The sequence below is a fragment of the Dermochelys coriacea genome, chromosome 1 (assembly GCF_009764565.3).
Source record: "Dermochelys coriacea isolate rDerCor1 chromosome 1, rDerCor1.pri.v4, whole genome shotgun sequence".
NCBI lineage: Eukaryota > Metazoa > Chordata > Testudines > Dermochelyidae > Dermochelys > Dermochelys coriacea.
Genome location: NC_050068.2, coordinates 288605834 through 288627194, shown reverse-complemented (window position 1 = coordinate 288627194; position 21361 = coordinate 288605834). Strand labels below are relative to the sequence as shown.

The 21361-nt window shown below is 41.3% G+C and overlaps 1 protein-coding gene across 10 annotated transcripts in view; it reads right to left on the bottom strand.

Annotated features, from left to right (window-relative positions):
* The window catches only part of MDM1 (Mdm1 nuclear protein), a 44680-nt gene that overhangs the window by 2878 nt on the left and 20441 nt on the right, over window positions 1-21361 (bottom strand). For 7 of the 10 annotated variants that reach the window (XM_038419332.2, XM_038419339.2, XM_038419347.2 and 4 more), the window contains 6 exons: window positions 19205-19489; window positions 17667-17815; window positions 17448-17572; window positions 14678-14918; window positions 12708-12776; window positions 9729-10891 (listed from right to left, as the gene is read on the bottom strand). In XM_038419332.2, the coding sequence (XP_038275260.1) occupies window positions 10782-10891; window positions 12708-12776; window positions 14678-14918; window positions 17448-17572; window positions 17667-17815; window positions 19205-19489 (979 nt within the window). In that variant the 3' untranslated portion in view covers window positions 9729-10781. Of the gene's footprint in view, window positions 1-9728; window positions 10892-12707; window positions 12777-13845; window positions 14919-17447; window positions 17573-17666; window positions 17816-19204; window positions 19490-21361 lie in introns of those variants that run through there. The other 3 variants (XR_006274707.1, XR_006274706.1, XR_006274703.1) reach the window with 3 other exon arrangements.

Genomic DNA, 21361 nt, shown 5'->3' with positions numbered 1-21361 from the left:
TGGCTACCCCATACTCTTCCCAATGGACACCTAGGTAAGGTGAAAACCCAAGAAAGATTGTTGGCCTGATTCTTTTGGCCAGGGATATATAAAGAGGCAGCCAATTTCTGTTTATCATGCCTCAGTTGCCAAAAAGTAGCCCCCAAAGGATCAGGACTGGACCCACAGCAGCTCCCTTCCCTCATGGCAACCCCCTTTAAGGGGGTAGGGATTGATATAATAGACCCTCAGGAGAAGTTCACCTAAGGTCACATGTTTATTTTGGTACTTGTGGACTATATGGCCCAATAGCTAGAGGCAATTCCTTTATGAAACACCTTTGCCTCCACTCTAGTGTGAGAGCTACTCCAAATGTTTTCCTGGGTTGGACTTTCATCAGAAGTCATCATTGATCAAGGGACTAATTTCATATCCCAGGTGTTCCAACAAGTTTGGGCACTGTTGAAAGTATGACCACTCTGGACCTCAATCTACTTTCCCTAGACAGATATTTTGGCAAATATGTTAAATAAGTTTCTGGGAATAGAGGCCAAAGACAGCTGCTCCCCTATCATTTCTTTGGAGCGCAAGAGGTACCACAGTCCTCCATGGGCTTCTCCCCTTTAGAGCTTTTTAATGGGAGTCAGCCTTGAGAAAGATTAAACTTGGTTAGGAAGTTTTGAGGAGCTCACCTCCACCCACTCTACCACTGTCTTCCAATATGTCATTCCAATGAGGGAAAGGTTTGAAAGCTTGGATCACTTGGCCCAAACTAACCTCTCTCTTTCAGGCCCAATAGACCCAGATGCAACAATATGATTTCTGGGAGACTGAGTGCTCTTACTCCCTCCCCACTTATACAGAAAGCTCCGTCCAAATGGCAGGGCATGTATGAAGTGTTCCATGGGGTGGGACCAATAGATTACAAAATGTATTTCCCATACCAGCAAAAACAAAGCAGATTTATCATGTAAAATGCATTAAAATCCTGGCAGGGGAGAGGTAAAGGAGATCCTTCATCCACCTGGAGGAGGAGAAGAGGATCTGGGGCCTCAGGTCCCTAAGAGGGCCAAAACTGGGATAGAGGAGATGTCACCTGGGGAGAAGCTAATGGGTGGAGAAGACAAATAAACAAGCTCCTGGGAGTATATAAGGAGGTGTTCTTCCCACTAGGGACAAACCTTACTGGTGACTTGCCACATCCACAGAGGGCTGGGGCCAAGACCATTTGGAAGTCATATCAAATACCAGAAGGTGTCAAACCTCTGTTAGTTCAGGAAGTCCACGAAATGTAAAGATTGGGAATAACTGCAGAGTTTCATAGTCCCTGATGAAGTCTGATGGTTTTGGCACCAAAGCCAGATGAAATTGTACAATTTTGTGTTTCCGTCAGTTAAACGCCATTTCTGACATTGATGCGTATCCAATGCCCCAAGTCAATGATCGCCTGCTGGATTGCCTCAGTCAAGCCCATTTTATCACATTAGATCTAACTAAGGACTATTGGTAAATTCTCCTTACTCCCAACTGCTGAAAAAACCCATCTTTTCTACCCAAGTGAGCCTGTTCCAATTTGTTACCATTCCTTTGGGTTGCCTGGGGTTCCGGCCACCTATCAAAGGCTGATGTACAGGGTGTTATGACCCTACCATCACTGTGCCGTGACCTACCTAGATAATGTGGTTGTCCGGACTGGGCCACATGCCTCCGGAACCTAGCAGCCATACTTTAAGCCCTACAGGAGGCCCAGCTAACAGCAAACCCAAAGAAATGCAAGATGGGAAAAGAAATGTTTGAGCTATCTAGGGAACAGTAATGTCCAAGCCCTAGTGGACAAAGTTGACACCCTAGCAAACACCCCATACAAAAAAACTAAAAAGCATGTCTAGGCCTAGTAAGGTACTATAGCAAATTTGTGCCCAATTTTGCCTTATTGGTTGTATATCTTACCGACCTTGTTAAAAAATCAGCCCCTCAACAAGTTACATGGTCCCTATGTGTGATCAAGCATTTCAAAAAATTAAACAGATTCTCTTCAGTAAGCCAGCATTGCACATCCCTGATTTCTCTCAAGAATTCAGTTTACAAAGAGACATCTGAGGTGTGGTGCTATCCCAAACGTTCCATGGACAAGACAAAACCCTTGCCTTTACAAAAGTAGAAAACCTTTAGACTGGGAAACCCAGTACTCTGTCCTCAAGAAGGAATGCCTGGCGTACACTGGGCCATAAAGGCACTGAGATACTTCCTGATTGGAACATCTTTTGTCTTAGTCACTGATCATACGGCGCTAAGGACTCGAATGGCCTCAAAGTACTCAAATGCCTGTAGGAGACAAGTTAGTACTTACTTAGCTTTACAGCCTTTTCAATTTCAAACAGAACATTGGCTTAGGAAGGCAGATTTCCTTCCAAGAACCAAAGAAGCCAGAGGGCTTTGTAGTGAGTGGCCCTGTAGGATGGAGGTGGCAGAGAGGTATGTCAAGATATACGGGATACCATTCCTCTGGGGTCAAAGGCCTGCCACTGGCTGATTAGCTGATTTACTGATTAGCCCTTCCTGCTGCACCTGAGAAAAGAGCTGGAAATTAATTAGCTGATCATTATAAAAGAGGGCAGCAGGAAATGGAGAAGGGGAGATTGCAATTCTGTCCAGAAAGCTGAGGGAGACACTGTGATGTCCTTTGTTGCTGAAGCAAGAACCAGGAAATTTTGAGTTGCTGAAGTTACTGGTGTGAGGGACAGACTTGGGGAGGGGACTACTTGGCCTGCCCAGGCTCTTGAGGGAAGAGTCTGCCAGGTTTTGATTTGTTTGTGAAGAAGGCTTAAAATAAAACTACTGACTTCACTGGAAACTGCTTCCCTGGATTCCTTGAGTGAGCTCAGGCAGATCTGCCCCAGGGAGTAAGCTGGCTCAGCAAGAGCAAAACCTGGCCCAGTGGGAGGAGGGCACTATAAGACAGGCAGCATGTGAAGAGGCGGGAAGGAGAGTGGGAGGAAAGCTACAAAGAGAGAGGTTGGATATGAGGCTTGAGTTTCTTTCAAGTTTCCTGCTTGAACCATTCCCCAGTTACTAACTGCTGTCCTGTAGCCAACCCCCTTTTGCCTTAGTAAGGCTCTGGTGGCTTTCTCTCGTCTTTCCATCCACCACTGCAAGAGAACTATCAGGGATCGACCATTATCAATGAGGATTCAGACATCCTCCTTCATAGTAATTAACTACTGACCCCTGGGCTTTGCATCCGTCTCCCCTGATCTGACTGACCCCACCGTGGTTGTTTGTCTGTTCTATCAATCACTCTCTCCATGAGCATGCCAATCAAGACCCAGCTTTGCCTGCACTTTTCTCTGTGGGTTTGAATCCTATGGGCCAGATTTATCAGCTGTGTAAGTGACTCCATTGACTTTAGTGGAACTGTATCTACCTACACCAGTGGTGAATTTGGTCCAACCCCAGCCAGTCTTTTTCCTTTCTGCTGAAGGCTTTGAAGGTCCAGTTCCTCACCGCTTTTGGCCTTGTTTCCTCATTTATACTTATGAAACATGGGTGTAAAATGCTATTCAGCTGTGGTAGCATTTTATATGTGCCCACCCCGACATGGCATAGGTGTAAATGATTACATGAGGTGCAAGGCAGTGAAGAATTGGACCTTGAATCTTTCCTTCATCCCTGCTTTTATGTAGTGATTGAAGGCTTAACCTTCGTCCTTTTCTCCACCTGTCTTCTCCTGTAGTGCTAATTGCAAATTTGGATGTATGTTGTTGTTGTTTTTTTCCAGACAACACAAGTAATGATTCATGAGCCTCTCTCTTCCATCTGTATAGTAAATGACTGTCTCAATCATATCATATCCCCTGTCTACTTCATGTTGTCTTACTGCTGAGTCCTCCAAAGTGTGAACCTCCTACTGGTAAAAGCTTTTTTATGCAACATGTCTGACTCCATAGTCACCCTCCTTTGCTCTTATGATCAGAAATCTTGAGAGTCATAGTTGACCATGAATTTTCTCTTTCCTTCCATGTTGCCCTTCACTGTGTCTGCCTAGTCCCACAGCTGAAGTTCAGATTTAATCTGGCTATACTGACAGTCTCACCCATGTATTAATTACTTCCCATTGCACAGTACCCACTTTTATGAATTTCTTAAATCTCTCTAACCTTGGAGAGTCCAGGATTCTGGACTATATCAACCCATCCTTCTAGCCCTTCCAGTTGCAGAGGAAAGCTTGAAAGTGCAAACTCTAAAACTCTCAGAAAACAGAAGGCAAATGAAAAGATTTACAACTTATATTTTTTAAAGTCTTATGATTTTTTTGCAGGGCCTGACTCATATAATTTTTAATGCTTGGGATTAACCACCCTGTTTAGCAAAGGTGTCTGCCAGAGGATAGCTAGCCTTCTGAAACGGTCAAGGGTGCAGCATCTCTCTGATAGGCTCCACAAGAGAAATGAGGCAACTCAGATTCATATGGGACTAATTAACTTATTGAGTAACCGTTAATTAGGCAGGGAAGTCCCTGGGCTTGATGAAAGGAAAGGAACAACCCCCGGTATGAGAGTGTTCCCAAGCAGAGGGCTTCTTATGAGGAACCATGTGAGGAGGGCTCACCACGAAAGGAAATTAAGGAAGAATGCTCCTAGATGGGAGAAGTTCCGAATGGGATGAGCTATGAAGGCCTAGTTTCACCAGAATGTGCCCCCGAAGGACTTCACCAAGTAGCACCAGAGTCCCCAGATCAGAGAGAGTATATGCTGTTCTGAGGAAGGGTTTTTGCAGTTTCCCCTCTGTGGGCACCTAGACCCAAGAGGAGAGAGACTTCCCCAGCTGATAACAAGAGGCCCTGGCTTCCCTCTTTAAAGGGACTTGGACATAAGTGGGGTTGCTGGACTAAGGGTAACTCAGTCCCCTTCTCCTCCTCCTTGAGATGCTGGGGTGAGGCCTATTTGTATAAAGTTTCATCTCTGAGTTAAAGAAAGTAGACCCCTGAAAGGGCACTGCTTATAGACATAAGCCTTTGTGTGCTTATTGAAAGCCCATTGCGGAAACTGAGGCAGAGATGTAATGGTGATGCTGCACTGGGCTGCCAGGGGGGTGCTCCCATAACAGTGTCTAAATCAAGTAAATTGATCCATGGTAATTCTGTTTAAACTAGAAAAAAAATTGGATCCTCAGTAAAATATTCTTAATGTTTTCTGAAAAATCAGCCCAACTAACTCTATTAAAACTGCACAAGATGAGCTTCTATATCCTTAACCTCATTTTTTCCAGTGACTTCTCAGAAATTAGCAGTGTCCCCCATGACTGACCCCCAATGATAATCCTTTAGGTGTAATTATGTATGGAGTTTCCTTAATTCATGGGAAACGATTGTGGTTTTACATTCTCGACAATGACTTACTAACCCATATATCATTTTTGGGAAGGACTGGAAGTTTACATCACTTCTGCCCCTAAAGCCACAAAAGCTTCCTCGTTGCTGTTCAATGAACCCACAGGTAAACAACCAACACTACTTTGATGTACATCCATTATGCACATCATCAGGACAGTCATGCAGGAACTGGCTTGTAGTTGACTACGCATAGGTTAGGGAGATTCACTCCACTTCAATTCATGGGCTGGTCCTTGGCACAAAGCCTATGTACTCCGGCATTGCATGAGGGATGTGAGTGTCATCCATTTCCCATGGTTATAACATTTCTAGTTTCTCTCGTACTACTGGGATTCTTCTACAAGTTGAGTCCTCTCTGACTTTAAATTGGTGCAGTTATGTAATTTCTAGGTACATTAAATAAGAGATGCTATTTAAACATTATAATCTAAAGGTTTTGTTCTTGAAAGGGTCAAACTGTGATGCTCTTTTAACAATAAAGAAACTGAATAGAGAAGGAACTATTAGCTAATTGTGGGCTAAACTTTGAATAACGTTGTGCGGCTGGTTTTTTAAATATTCTTATTCTTCTACCAAAAGCACTGAGATGAATGTGGTTTCAACAGAACCCCTTACTGAGTCAATTTTACATATCCATATATGGATACTACATGTAGTATTCTGCTAGATGTGATTATAACTTCTGTTGTAGTGACATGAAGATTCAACACAATTTGCAAACAAATAAAATTGGACTCAGTTTCTTTATTTCAACGGTGCTACAATAGAAGGAGGCTAGCCAATTGTCTGGTGATAATAATCATCCATAGATGTATTGTTATACAACAGTAATGCATAAACAAGAGTTATTAATAAGATCTGCTGAAGTAGTAAAGGTTTACACACAGAAACCATAATCTCTTTGTATCTGTTAAAAATGTTATGGTAAATAAATTCTAAACCATTATCGGCTCTTCCACCATACGTATGATTCCTTCAATTTTTAGAAATTAAAACCAAGCTATATCATGCTAATTATGAGATACCACTGAGCTACTTAGTGACCTACATATATACAACTCTTGAGAAGTTAGGTCAGGTGTACTGAAATTTCTGTATTTCCTGTTGGGTGGTGGTGGTGGTTGCTCTGACTACAAGGCAGTGACTCAGTGACTTGGCAAAGTGGAATTACTTGCATTTGCAAAAACCCCACTGCTAATGGGAGTAGAATTTTTCAAAACTGTGTTAAAATCTGAAGTTCAATGCTGCCTTAATATTACCTTGCATTGAATTTATCCAGTAGACTAGGCCTTATCACATAATCGTCCATGGTATCTGCAGCAATAGGTTAGGGAAACTCGGGCCAAAGATTAGCATAAATGAGGCCATCGAACTACAACCCCCATAAGTAGGGCCCTACCAAATTCACGGCTGTGAAAAACACGTCATGGACCGTGAAATCTGGTCTCCCCCATGAAATCTGGTCTTTTGTGTGCTTCTACCCTATACTATACAGATTTCACAGAGGGAGACCAGCGTTTCTCAAACTGGGGGTCCTGACCCAAAAAAGGGTTGCAGGGGGGTCACGGTATTGCCACCCTTACTTCTGTGCTGCCTTCAGACCTGGGTGGCCAGAGAATGGTGGCTGCTGACCAGGTGCCCAGCTCTGCAGGCAGCAGCACAGAACTAAGGGTGGCGATACCAAACCATGCCACCCTTACTGCTGCACTGTTGCTGGCGACGGCGCTGCCTTCAGAGCTGAGCAGTTGGAGAGCAGCGGCTGCTGCTGACTAGAAGCCCAGCTCTGAAGGCAGCGCCGCTGCCAGCAACAGCACAGAAATAAGGGTGGCAATACTGCAACCTCCCTACAATAACCTTGCAACCCGCCATTCCCTTATCTGATAAAATATGACCAGGTAGATCATTGTTGCTACCACAGTTATATGATTGCAACAAATCTTGTACAAAGGTTGCCAAGTAAGGTGTCGACAGAAAGGTTATGATTTGCTGAATGTGATTATGCTATCTGTATGCAGGTATCATTTTTCTATCTGAAGTTATGATTAACTATGTACCTGTATTTCAAATGATTGCTCCTGTGGTAACCCCCACACGGTATTTAGCCTGCACATCTTGGGACTATTCAAGTTAAAAGGCTCATCAAGGAACACTTAACTCTAAGTGGACCATGGAAGATGCCTATCTACGCTTAGTGGACTTTCCTGTGATGGCCTCTGCTATGACTAAGCAAAATCATGCATGGACATATGACTTGCCCATGTGACTCCGAACAGCATCTTGTTACCTGTAATTTTCCAGTGAGAACAATGGGATTCCCTTCACTTGACAGAAGCTATAAAAGGCCCATCTCCATTTTGACTCTTTCCTGCCCAAACCTCTGGACTATGAACTTATACTAATGGGAGCATTCTAAACAAGAGACTGAGGTGTGATGACGCGGGACTGTTCTTAATGTTTCCTCTGAATATTGTGGGAGTGCCTCAGTTTCCCCTATGCAGTTCTTAAGTATCTAGGTGGTGGGATAAGGGTGTATGATCGTTGCAGAGCCCTAGAGAGCAGGTGTGTGCAGGGGTCTGGACACAGAATGGCTGACACCCTGTTTCCTGGCAACTGATGGCCTGGGCCCTTCCCCCCTGCAAGGTGATAGCTAAAGGGTTGGAGAAGAAAGGAATCGGGTGATCTCCTGGCCCAGGAAAGGGACAAAGCCCAGAGGAGGAGGGGCTGGAGATAGTTTCAGTTTGGGGCTGGCTGGGGACATGGAGTGAAGTGCAGATGTGGTTGTCTGGCTCACTGCCCCCCCAAAATGGACCCAGCTGAGGGGTCCTGTTCTCTGCACCTACAAGCTCTGGTTTAGACCATGTTCCTGTCATCTAATAAACCTCTGTTTTGCTGGCTGGCTGAGAGTCACGTCTGACTGCAAAGTTGGGGTGCAGGACCCTCTGGCTTTCCCAGGAGCCCACCTGGGCGGACTCGCTGTGGGAAGCACACGGAGGGGCAAAGGATGCTGAGTGCTCCGAGCTCAGACCCAGGAAGGTGGAAGCTGTGTGAGCTGTGTGTCCTGAAGACAGTCTGCTTTGGGAACTTCACAATTATTGTGTGTATTTGATTCCTTTAACTAATTTTAACTCACACCTTTCTTTCTTTTTATAAATAAACCTTTAAATTTTAGATACTAAAGGATTGGCAACAGCATGATTATTGGATAGGATCTGAGTTATATATTGACCTGGGTGCACGGCTGGTTCTTGGGATTAAAAGAACCTTTTGTTTGACGAAATTGATTTTAAATAACCACTCATCATGAAGTCTCTATCTGGGTGTTGAATCCAGGCCTGGAATACCTAAAGAGGCTGCATTTCTGACTTATTTGCCAATGTGGTGAGACAGAAGTTTACTTTTCTTGCTGGTTTGGTACATCTCATGGAAGAATAACCACCAGTATTGGGGTGTGTCTGCCCTTTTCCCCAGCAGCTTGTCCTAAATTTGGTATTCTAAGTTGTTACCTACAGAGGCATGGTGACACACCCCACAACCCCATTTTGGGTCAGGACCCTAAAGTTACAACACTGTGAAATTTCAGATTTAAATATCTGAAATAATGAAATGTATGATTTTTTTAAATCCTATGACTGTGAAATTAACCAAAATGGACTGAGAATTTAATAGGGCCCTATCCCTAAGGCACTACAGCACTATTTCCAAATAAGTATTTCTGGTTCCAGCCATTCCATTTTGCAAAAAATGAAAAGACTGGGTGGAATTTTTTTAAAGAAAAATTTGCTTTATCAAAAACCCAGTTTTCTATCAAAAACACTCTGGAAAATTTTCAACCAACACCATTTTAAATGGTATCTGAGTCCTTGTGAAATGGGCATGAAGAGCTTGATAGGAAAGGGTAAACATTTCTAAAGGAAATCATTCAGCTGAGGAAACTTTTTTTTTTTTTTTTTAAGACAACCTCCCCTTCTGTGGTTAACAGTTGTATAAAAGATTCTTTCATCTTGTTTATAGTGGTAGGAGCTCAATCCTGATACCAACATAGAGCAACAAGCTGGTTTGTAAGGGCCCAGTTCGGAGGAAGCCTTGGTCTTTCAACTTGGACTATGGTCTTTGGCTCTGGATAAAGTTAATCATGGTTCCGCAACTTGTCTATAGTGTATGAGTAACTGAATTTTTATAAAGAGCAGTTCTGGACTCTTCCAGGGCAGCAGCTTGTCTTCCAGAAGGCCACAGAGATTGTCTGAACAGCTGCCTCTGTCTGTTGGAAGAGACAGGTCCACTGAGACTGACTCTCAGTAGCCTTCTCGAAGGCAAACTACTGCCCATGTTGGGTACAATAAGCTGAACAGAAACAAGGCAAACTTGATTTTTTTTATTTTTAAATGTATACAAAATTCAAATTCTTCATTGTACAAATATTTAAAAACAGCGAACATTAACTTATTTTTTTTAAATGGCTAAGCAATTATTTTCACCTACTTCATGTAACTTGCTTTTGTCAATTAAAAAGAAAAAAATAGGCCATCAGCATAAATCACAATCAATTTTAGCTGTGACCATCATTACAGTAGTTCACTCACCCAAAAACAGACAACTAGAAGAGGCAATTGAGGAGTATGAGAGGGTAACTATATACGTGTTTGAAATGAAGGTTTACCCCCTAGTATCTGAAACCAACATTAAAAACTGGTCTTAACAGTAGAGCCATCCATATGGATACTCCAGACATGGCTAACAGTGATCCTATAAAGTAAGCTGTCAAAGTCTTCTAGGCAAGAAACAAGTGTGTGGGGTTTTTTTAGTTATTTATTTTTAACTAGAACAACCCTAGAGTCCTAACCAAAACCTCAACATGTGTTGCATATTTTACATCACATTTGTTGAAATATTAAATGTGGGTTTTTTGGTAGTAGGGTCAGATACTGCTAAATGATTTCATGACAACACAGTCCTGTACATATTCAGAATTCATACAGAATTATGAACAAACCCCTAACATAACTATCTCCTAACTCAGCTATGCTTGAAATAAAATGTCTGAGGTACAGTATTAGGTGAATGATGGTATCGTCCCATAATACTGTTCTTGGTGTACTATATTCTTGTAGTACTATATTCTTCTAGTAAAGCATCTTTAGAAATCATAAACAAGTTGTATACAAATAATTACTGTCAATTTCAAGAGATGCCGTAACAGAAAGATTAAAAGCAGGCTATTGTAAAATAGTACATACTGTCTACCCACAGCTTATATCTTTCAACAGAAGTGTCAAATGTTTGACACCTGTCAGGTCAGGCCATTTTACCAGTATATGAAAGGCCCAAAATACAAAATTTCCCAAAAAATTCCACAAAACTGTGCAACAAAAATACATCATTGTACAAAACAGTGACTCCCTGGTGGAACACACTACGACTTGCCCCAGAAATTCTCTTTCCTCTTCTGAGCTCTTTCCAGAATCTGAGATGCTAGTGAGCTAGAGGCTGCAGAGCGAGCAGAGATCTGGGACAATCTGTCATCTGTGAGTGCATGCAACAAGGAAAACAAATCTATAACTAAATCCACAGATCAGACATAAATTTTAAACAATTAAGACAGCTGTGGCTGACTTCTCAAATACAAAAGTTATTATACCATTTATGACCATGAATGCTACAAAATCAAATACAAACAAACTTCTAAATTATTGATAGCTTTGTTGTTGAAGGGGAAGCTAATTAGAAAGCTACAAGCATACTGACTGGGATTTTTAAATTAGGTGCTCAATTCCCAATGAAATGCAGTGGGAGTTGAGCAGTGAGCTCTCCTTTGAAAACTAGAGCCATTGTGCCCAATCTTTACAGCATTAAATGATCCTCCAGTAGTACAGAATTGGCACAGTAACTCCTATGCTTTTTTCCCCTTCCCCAGCATATTTGGTGTGGTTTTGGTTCGTGTGTTCTAGTAATCCCTGGATGCTGTATTGGTTCCTTGGCACTTATGGCAACTCGTGTAAATTAGAGTTGTCCTCAAGCTGCTCTCAGTTACTCCAGGGGACCAGACTCCAGCTGCTGCACAGCTAGCCTACAAGCGCAGCTTAAAGCTCCTCTGTACCCTCCCCCCTGGCCTTGAGATGCATTGTGTGCTCCTTGGTTGTAGCTGAGGATCAGGGCAATTCTTTTTATTTTAGTCACCGCAGCTGGCTGGAAAGTGTGTGGGCAGTGCAAATTGCTCAGCAAAGCATCTGTATATCTGCATAAAGTCTGTGAAATTCAACAGTATTCTGCAGCATCCCACAATCTCACCACACATTTTAGATAACAGCACTGTACCAGACTGCATCTTTGTTACTAAAAACTAGTGACAAAGCATGAGCTATCATAAATAGACTCAATTATACTCAAATGCAGGCATTTTGAGTGTATAAATTTGTTATGCATTCAAATGCATTGAAAGCCCAACCATATACTTATATACACAGCTACAATTAGCAGTTTGCTCATAAAGGGGATTTTTTTGTACGTGCAATTTAGGAACCTATTTTAAGAATGTTTGGACCAAAGGCTTTCAAAGATCTAAGGGAAGTTCCAGAGATGGTACTAAATGTTAAACAATCTGATTTAAAGTCACACAAAACACAGCACATTGTGGTATGTAGTGTCAAGTTTTGTTTGATTTCTGAAAAGTCACAGTACTATTTGTTCTCTTTGTCTGGAAAACTGATAATCTAATACTGTTCCTGATAGTGACCATCTTGCTAGAGCAGTAACAAAATCTGTAATGACACTATAGATGTGCATCAGGTCAGAGAGGCAGTCTCCTGGCATAGACACTCAATTTTGAAAGCTCTCTTGGAGAATACATAGAGCCTGTATTCAAATTCTCATGAGAACAGGATATCCAATAAGATTACAAATACTTCTATGTTCTATCTAGTTGGATTAAAAATACCAAAGCGCCCTCAGGCATAATACTTTTGTACTTTGCTTGTAGTCGAGGCTTGAACCAGAAAGCAGAAAGGGTTGTGGAAATGTGGGGGGCTAAAGGGGTAGTTAAATCTGAGTTTGGAACAAATATTTGTATTAGCCATACTGAACCACAGTTATGATCTGTTTCATTTTTAATGACATTTCACTGTTTATTCATAGGGTTTGTACTTAACTTTTCAGATTACTGGGCAGAGAAAAATATTTTGATTTCTTTTGATGATATGATGATCTGGGTATGCATAAAAGTTTTACTGGTCTACGTATGGGATGGGTGCATTATGTCTTGTATACACCCATCTCCCATTGGGATGCAGATAAAGTCAGAAGTCATCCATACGACCGTTTAATATTTCAGAATGAAAAATACCTTCATCATTATAGTTTCTTTCCTGCAGTGGTAACTGGAAATGGCTCATCTTTGGACTCGCAATGTTCCCTAGGAGAAAAGACCACAGGTGTTATTTTTATACCATTAAAAAGAGCTGTTTCTGCATCAGAACTCTATATGGGATGACACTTCATGTCAAACTATTTAGAACATTACTTCTAAACATGTAACTATAATTAGGATACTGCATACTTGCTAGTTACAGGACTGAGACTCCCTTATTCCCATAATAACAACTCCCATTGTAATAAGTTTCTTATAACAGTACCCTGAAAATGGTGCTGAGATGAGGATGGAATAAGTGTATTGAACTGTATACTTTTCAAGGCAGCATCTTTGGAGGCAGTTACTGTAGTTACACAGTGAAATAAGATCTAATGATTTGCACTCAGGACTTGGAGGCAGGATATGGCCCTAGTTCTAATCCCAGCTCTAAGTGACTTTTCTCTGGATTTAGGCAACTCACTAAACCTGTTTATCACTTGCTTCATTGTAAAATGGAACTATTACCTTACTTTATCCATCTCTGAAGATGTAAGGACTTTGTGTGCTTTTCAAGAGCAGACCTTAAGCATGTGATTAAAGTTTTGTGGAACTCGGATTTAAGCATATAAATTTCACTTTGACATCTAAGTGCTTGAGGGGTTTTGTTATTTATCACATAGATGTCACCATAGTATGGTTACTATGTCGTTTAAAACTACTCTGAGCCACTCTGGCCCAAATTGCTTCTCTAATGAAGAGTTCACACAGGGTATGCGTACACTGCTTTGTAAATCTGGGTCTGTGGGACCCAGGCTTATGGACTGGATGTTTACAGTCCTGTGCTTGAGTGTCCACACTGCATTGTGAGCCTGGACCCAGGTCTCTCAACTGTCCTAACACATCCATACTGCAGTATGCAGACCTTCTGACTCTGGTCTTTGGCTTCAACTGCATCCACGCTGCAACATGACAAGGATTGGACCCAAGTCACAGCAGGCACGGGGCTCTGACTCACCCTACTAGCAGGGCCTTAGGATCTGGGTCCTGAGTACTTGCCGATCTAAGTCACACTGATTTGTGTGAGGATGGAAGGGTGGCTTGGGCTCAAATGTGAGTTAGAGCATGGATTTACTGTGCAGTTTAGACACAGCCACAGGGACCAGGAAATGCTGCTGAGATTCCAACAGACCTTTTAAAGATAGAGAAGGCTGGATTGTCCCCTTCGCTCACACTCCACACACAAAGGTCCTCAAAAACCTACAGTTCTCTCAAAATCCACATAGATGTCTGGTGATTCTGTAGAGGCCAGGACCATCCTCACAGATGGGACTATGATGACAGATTTTCGTCTGCCAGCAACTCTCTCCTGAACATCCCAGCCCTGCAAAGGTGGGTGCTCCACAGCACATAAAAGGGCATGTAAACATCACAGCCTCAGCTTTTCAGCTGATTCCCCCTGGAAAACTATGGTGAGAGAGGGAAATAAGGGTTGTATCACACCTAGCCTACTGTCTTTGCTCTTCTCCCCACACAGGGTGCACTGTAGAGTGGTATGATGTTGTTGTGTAGGTGTCCAATTGCTCATCTGTTGAGTAACCCTAAAGGAATATGTACTAGGTTTTCCCCCTGCTACCTATAGAAGAGATAACAAAACTGTTCACACAGAACCAATTATTTGAGGTATACGTAATTCCTTACTAAAATCAAAAAAGCTCTCTTAGACAGACAGATACTGGAACCTAAGCATAGAACAAAGGCCAGATCTCCCCATAGCAGTATCTCATTTAGGTGGAGAATAGTACAGTTGTTCTAGCAAGATGAAACATGCTGGTACAAAAGAGTTTCTCTGCAATAAGCAGTCATTCTTTGTTGAAGTCGCAAAATTTTGGGCCCTGCACATTTGCAAGATAGCAATTACCATACAAACTAAGTGGATGGAAAAATCCTATTTAAAAAAAAACAACCATTATGCTGGAACTCTGGATCCCTGAGAGTCCCTTGAATGCGACTCCAGGAGGGGAGAGTAGCGCTTTTGACTGATTTCTGCATAGGAGCTGTAGTTGGATGTGCTGAAGTGGGAGATGCTCTTTCATCAGCAGCATTGACAGGGGGCCAAGAATCCTTCCTCAGAGGCAAAGGATCTAAAGTTTTCAATCCAGCAGCTTGGGAGGCAAGTAGTGATACAGCTTCTGCTTCCCCTTCAAACTGAAATACCATAGAAAAGACTACTATTAGTTTATACACAAAACTGAAAATTTGTTTGAGTTATATCAAACATCAAGTTCAGAGGCATATGCAGCTGGTCTTGTCTTGTCTGTTGGCTGTGTCTTGCTGGAGCTTCCAAGCCAGGCAAGTGACTTAAGGCTTTGGGACAGTGTTAAGCAAAGCTCACATTATGAGGGATAATCTAAACATGACCAAAAAAAGGCTTTGCACATGTGTAAAAGCACTAGACTGCTTTCTCAATTTCATCTGGCCCTGCACTATTAGGCCATGTGTGCATTCACATACAATACCAGGTCAGATTCTTTTCTTTGGAAAACAAATCACTTCCAAGCTTCCATTACCATCTCTAGGAGCAGAGAAAACATGGAGCCAGTACAAACTAATGGACTGAGCAAAAGCCTGGTAGTTGGATTCCTGAATTTCTAATCCTACCTCTAACAACAACTTTGTGGTCACAATCTCTGTGTTTTGATTCCCCATCTGCAAAATGGGACTATGAGATTAATATGGGGATTAATACTCAGTTACCTCAGAGAAGCTCTGTGAAGGTTACCGTTTATGAATTGCTCGGTATTATTAACACTGAAGGCCAATGTAGGACTTTGAAAAGTGGGCTGACTCTTTTATAACAATAAAACAGCATTAACTTAGTCACAAAACCCCTAAAGGATTTAAAACACTACTAAAAGACAGCCAGCAACTAAAAGATGTTTGGAACACTTGGGAAGCCAGGAACATTGCTACAGTGACAGGATCCTAGGTATCCCAACCAGGAAATTGGGAGACAGGATGCAATAATATTTGTATACTGTTAAAATACCAACTATTAGATATTGAGGAAAATCCTGAATAAAGGGAACAACCAATATTTCATATCCATGTGGGAAAACAGAGAAGGATATAAAGAGAGAAGGAATTATGATTATGAATAAATTTTAGTGGGTAGCCAAATAGGAAAGCTGAAGACATAGGATAGTTATAGCTGACTTGTCATTTCAGACTGAGGCTTATTACCCAGGGCAAAAGTTGAACTCTGAATTTAAAAAAAATTTTCAATTAGTGTTCCTGCTTCTACTATATATTCTACCTCATTGGGAGAAATCTGCAGTGAAATCCTATACATATTTAGAAATTGAGACCACACACCTGCTTGTGAAGTGATGTGACTAAGGACTGTGAAAGTTTTTGGAACGCAAGGAGCTCAATCTATTTCACTTAAACAAAAAGCTAAGGGGTGAATTAATCCAAGTTTATAAATACTTACATGGGGAACAAAAATACAATGGGCTCTAGAATACAGAAGCATAACAAAATCCAATTGTCAAAAATTGAAGCTAGACTAATTCAGACTGGAAATAAAACGTACATTTTTAACACTGATGGTAATTAACCATTGGAAAAACTTGCTAAGTGTTGTAATGGAATCTCCATCCCTGACACTTTTAAAATCAAGACTGGATGTTTCTCTAAAATATGCTCTAGTTCAAATAGGAATTAATTCAGGAAAATTCTGTGGCCTGTTATGCAAGATGCCTGACCAGATGACCACAGTGGTCCTCTCTGGCCTTAGAATCTATAAGCCACAAAGACCTGTGAAACTAAATACTGTCTTAGTACCTTTTTGACATCTATGCTAGGATGTACAGAGAAATCAAATCTGAAGTAAAATGAAGCAGAAAATTCCAAAAACAATGGAAAGAGAGAGTGACACCAATGTGGCATATTTCTCTACCCAACTCATGGAATTTGGAGCTCTGCATGACTTCAGGAATGAGCTGGGTTAAGGGTAGCAGGGAGATCAGCTGCTCTTGGCAGCAGGCTTCCTGCTGGACTCCGCACACTTCCAAGCAGAAATATATATGGGAGATAATGCAGCATTCCCTCCCATAGTCCTTCAGTTTCCTTTGCTTAACAAAAATACGTAACTAGCGGCATAGGTGCTGACTCTGTGGGTGCTCCAGGGCTGGAGCACCACGGTGAAAAATTAGTGAGTGCTCTGCACCCACTGGCAGCCAAGCTCCCCCCATGCCCTACCTCCTCCTCCTCCTCCCCTGAGTTCACTGCATCTCCATTCCTCTGCCTACCTCCCAGTGCTTCCCACCTGACCGCCACCGAACAGCTGTTTGGCAGCGTTAGCACACTCTGGGAGGGAGGAGGAGGAGTGGAAACATAGCATGCTTAGGGGAGGAGGCAGGGAAGAGATGTGGCTGGGGCAGGGATTTGGGGTAGGAGCTGGAATAGGGGCAGGGAGGGGACGGGGTTGGGGCAGGGACTTTGGGGAAGGGGTTAGAATGGGGGCGGGCAGGGGCGGGGGCACGAGGGGGGTTGAGCACCCACGGGGAAGTTGGCGCCTATGACTATCAGACTCTCCATCACAGATAATATTGAAAATTTTACACTGGAACATCCCAATCCTTAAACAAGCTTAAAACTATTATTCAAATTGACATAAAAAGGATATCTGTATTTTTCTACACTGCATATTGACAAATGCTTGTTTTGTCTCACCCTTCTGGATTTTCTTTCTCCTGAGGCTTGTTTAGATGAAGAATACTGTGTTTCTAAAGACTTTTTCTTTATCTGCTGTGGCGATGAGGACTTCACTTTAGATGGAGACACTAAAACTGCACCTCCTAGAGTAACAGAAGATAAAATATTTTGTTATATTAAAAACTTTTAATAAATGAATTCCCTCAAAATGTTGCTTTTCATTTTAAATATTGTTACCGACAGCTGGCGTGGTAAGATCATGGTGAGTTCTTTGGGCTCCACCAATTGTTTTCAACTTTGGAGTAGAAAGCCTGCCATGTTTTCCTGATGATACTGAAGAAGAATCTGACCTATCTGCTGAAGGTTTCAGTAGTGAGGCATTTTCTCTGCAAAAACGAGGAAGGATGGTCTAGTGGTTAGGGCTCTGGCCTTGGTTCCTGTTCTACCACAGACTTCCTGTATGACCATGAGCATGTCACTTAGTCTATTTGTCCCCAATCTGTAGAATAAGGTAACAGCACTTCTCTACCTCACATGAGCGTTGTGAGAATAAATATGTTAAAGACACAGATCCTCAGATATTACATTGATGGAGGGTCATAAAAGTATTTTCTAATATAGAAAATATGACTGAATATCATGTGTTACTAACAGAGTTTGTAAAACATGCATGGTAAAAGGCCTGGAACTCAACTGTAATTAGAGGAAACATGGGCAACTTGACTGCCAAATACTGTACTCAGAAATAAGTCCTTGATATTTCTAAATATCTTCCTACTCTTTTTTCCTACACCCAGGCATTGTCAGAACTCCAAGGTTACCAACAAATTCCCTCCCTCTCCCCTGTAACAGGAAACCACACCCAGGGAGATCTGGACACAGCTTCCTGCAAAGCCCATCAACACTGTTCAAGTTTGCTGAAAAAGTCAAAGGGTATGTCTACACAGCCGCTAGGAGGGTGCTTCCCAGTGCACATAGATAGACACACTAACTCTGCTCAAGCTAGCAAGCTAAAAACAGCAGTGTGGATGCAGTGGCATGGGGAGTGGATTGGGCTAGCCACCTGAGTACAGTCCTGTCTAATCCTCTGGGTACATACATGCCACCCTGCTATTTTTAGTGTGCTAGCTTGAGCGGAGCTAGTTCATGTCTGTCTTCCCACACTGGGAGGCACTCTTCCATCGGCAGTGTAGACATACTCTTAAGCACTATATTATGCAGTCCATTCAACAGTGACAAAACAGACTACCCTTTCAGTCCTACCAATCCTTCAATTTGAGTCTGAAGCAGACTCCTAATTTTAGTTTTCCACATGGCTATATGTTGTGCTATCACTTGCCTACTCTGAGTGGCCTTCTGTACAACTTTTAACATTTTAAACGTTATGCATTAAGTTTACTCATATTAATCAAAATAGTATTTTGTGTTTAGTTTCTACAAATTACACTTTAAAAAAAAAAAGTTTTGCATTACTAAAATCTAATTTTCTTTGATGGAAATCATTCGCTGAGCCAAATCTGTGAAGCAGCTCAGGGTCTATTTCTTCCTCCATTTTGCCCTTCACCTCTGAAGGAAATTGGTTTAAGAAACAAATCCTCTCTTATTCTGAAATTTAAGACACTTGTTGCTAATTATTAGCATACAGACTCTTGCCAAACTAGTGTCCTAGCTAATTACCTGTTAAGTGCACTAGCATGTAAAGTTTAGTTTATTTTTAAATCACTCCATAAAGCATGGAAAGGTAAGAAGACAGACAATGAAATTTTAAAATGTACCCTTTTACTTTGTTGTCTACAGTAGGATCCTTATCATTTTCTTTCAATTTCTGAGCCTCTGCTGACTCTTGTTTATTTTCTTTTTCTTCATCTTCCTCTAATCCTGGTGGCTGATTTTCCACTTGTTCAGTACTGTCTTGTTCACCCCAAGCTAGACATCTTCTGACTGGTACAGTGGAAGCATCTGACATGCCTAACTTCTCTGTATTGTTCTGTTGAGACTGTTCTATTGAGTCAGGCTGTTGTAGTATGTTTTGGCTTGCAGATATCTGTTTCTCAGGAACTCTATGAAACAAAGCAAACTATGTTTCACTCACCAAATATTCACTTGTTTTTTTCCAATTTACTACGTATGTGTCTCCATAAACTGCATACATCCAATTCAAGAACTTGTCAGAAATTAAGAGTTTAGTTATTAAAATGAATACAGATTAATCAGTCATTTTAAAAAAAAAAGGAGCTTACAGTAGACTTCTAAGTCCATACTTCAGCACCTACTTAATTTTCACATGTGCTGAGCACCTAGCAGACCTCAGTCAATGGGAATTGTTTGATGCTGAACACTTTTGAAAATTAGGCTGGAGTTAAACAGACTTTAGAGCCTATCTTAAGGCTCCATCTTTTGAAAATCTTGGTCTTTAAATTGTTCATAAAAGTCAGGCATCTGTGCATGCAAGTGTGTACAAATGTACAAAGATCCATTTTGCACAAAAACAAACCACACAGTTTTGAAAATCTGGCCCTGTATTTGGTATCAGACATTATGGTGTAATAAACACTTAAGTTTCATCTTGCTTTTATTATGGCTACAATTACACAAATAGATCAATTATTCTCCCTCCCCTCTTAACCCCGTGCCTCCAAGACACTGCCTGGGAGAAAGTGTGTTGTATATATATTATCCCATACAATGTTTTGAACAATCAGATTTAATGTGAGGTGACCAAACTGCTTTTTTTGGTTTAGGAATAATTACCTATACAACATTATTAATAAAAGTCTCAAACTTATTAGCAATAAATGACATATTTAGTATCTGTTCAATCCATCTTTATGGTTTCCAAGGGGCAGAGGCAAAAAAATGTGAATACATAATTGCTTTTTCTTGATTTTAGAAACTGAAGTGCAGTGGGATTAGATCTGCTAATCACAAGCCTATTGATTTGTTTCTACAAAAACACCAATACAAATGTATGTAGGCATGACAAAATTTACATAATGTAGGGTTATGATAGAGTGGGAGTAGCCTACGGCTAACTCAGCACTCTGTAAACTTCCCTGCGTGTGCTAAATTAGGAGAAAGAAAAAGAGTACTTGTGGCACCTTAGAGACTAACAAATTTATTTGAGCATAAGCTTTCATGAGCAACAGCTCACTTCATCAGATGCATTCAGTGGAAAAAAATTAGGAGATAATTGATTAAGGACTGGGTGATTAATCAGTTAACAAGGGTATTTAGTTCATCAGCTGGGGATGGTTAAAAGGGAGACAGGAACAGAGAGGGAAAAGGAAGGGCAAAGCAGCCCAGGATCCCAGAGAGAGGAGATTTCTTTCCTCCACCCCCAGCTTGTACCTAGAGAGAAGAGTGAAGCTTGGGGAAAGTCTTATGCTACAGAGACACAACCATACGCATGCGCAGCACATTTCATTAGGGTGTGCACCCAGGGAATTTTTTTTTAAGGCGAACATTTATTAAATACTCAATCATAAAGGACATTATTTTTATTCATCAAACAAACTAAAGAAATTAAAACTTAACTTAATTTTTTTAAATTAACAACTAAACTTTACTTAAAAAATGACACACAAAATACTAAATTTTTGCTGTAGTGATAACTGGGCGTATACAAAGATAAAGATAAAGATCATGAAAATTGACTGTAACCAGATAATGAGCTAACCCAAATTGACCAAAACAGATTAAGGTTTCTTCATCTTCTTGTCCTAGAGAATGAGACGTCGCTCACCAGGCTTTACTGACTTAAATTCCTCAATCACATCATTGTAATTAACTGACGAAGCCAATTCTTGTTCATAGTACAAAATCACAAGCGATTCGAGGCGCTGTTGGAACATTGTACTTCTTAGTTTGTTTTTTACATGTGCTAGTTTCGAAAATGCTCTTTCACATGAACAGCTTGTCTGCTCCTTTTCTTA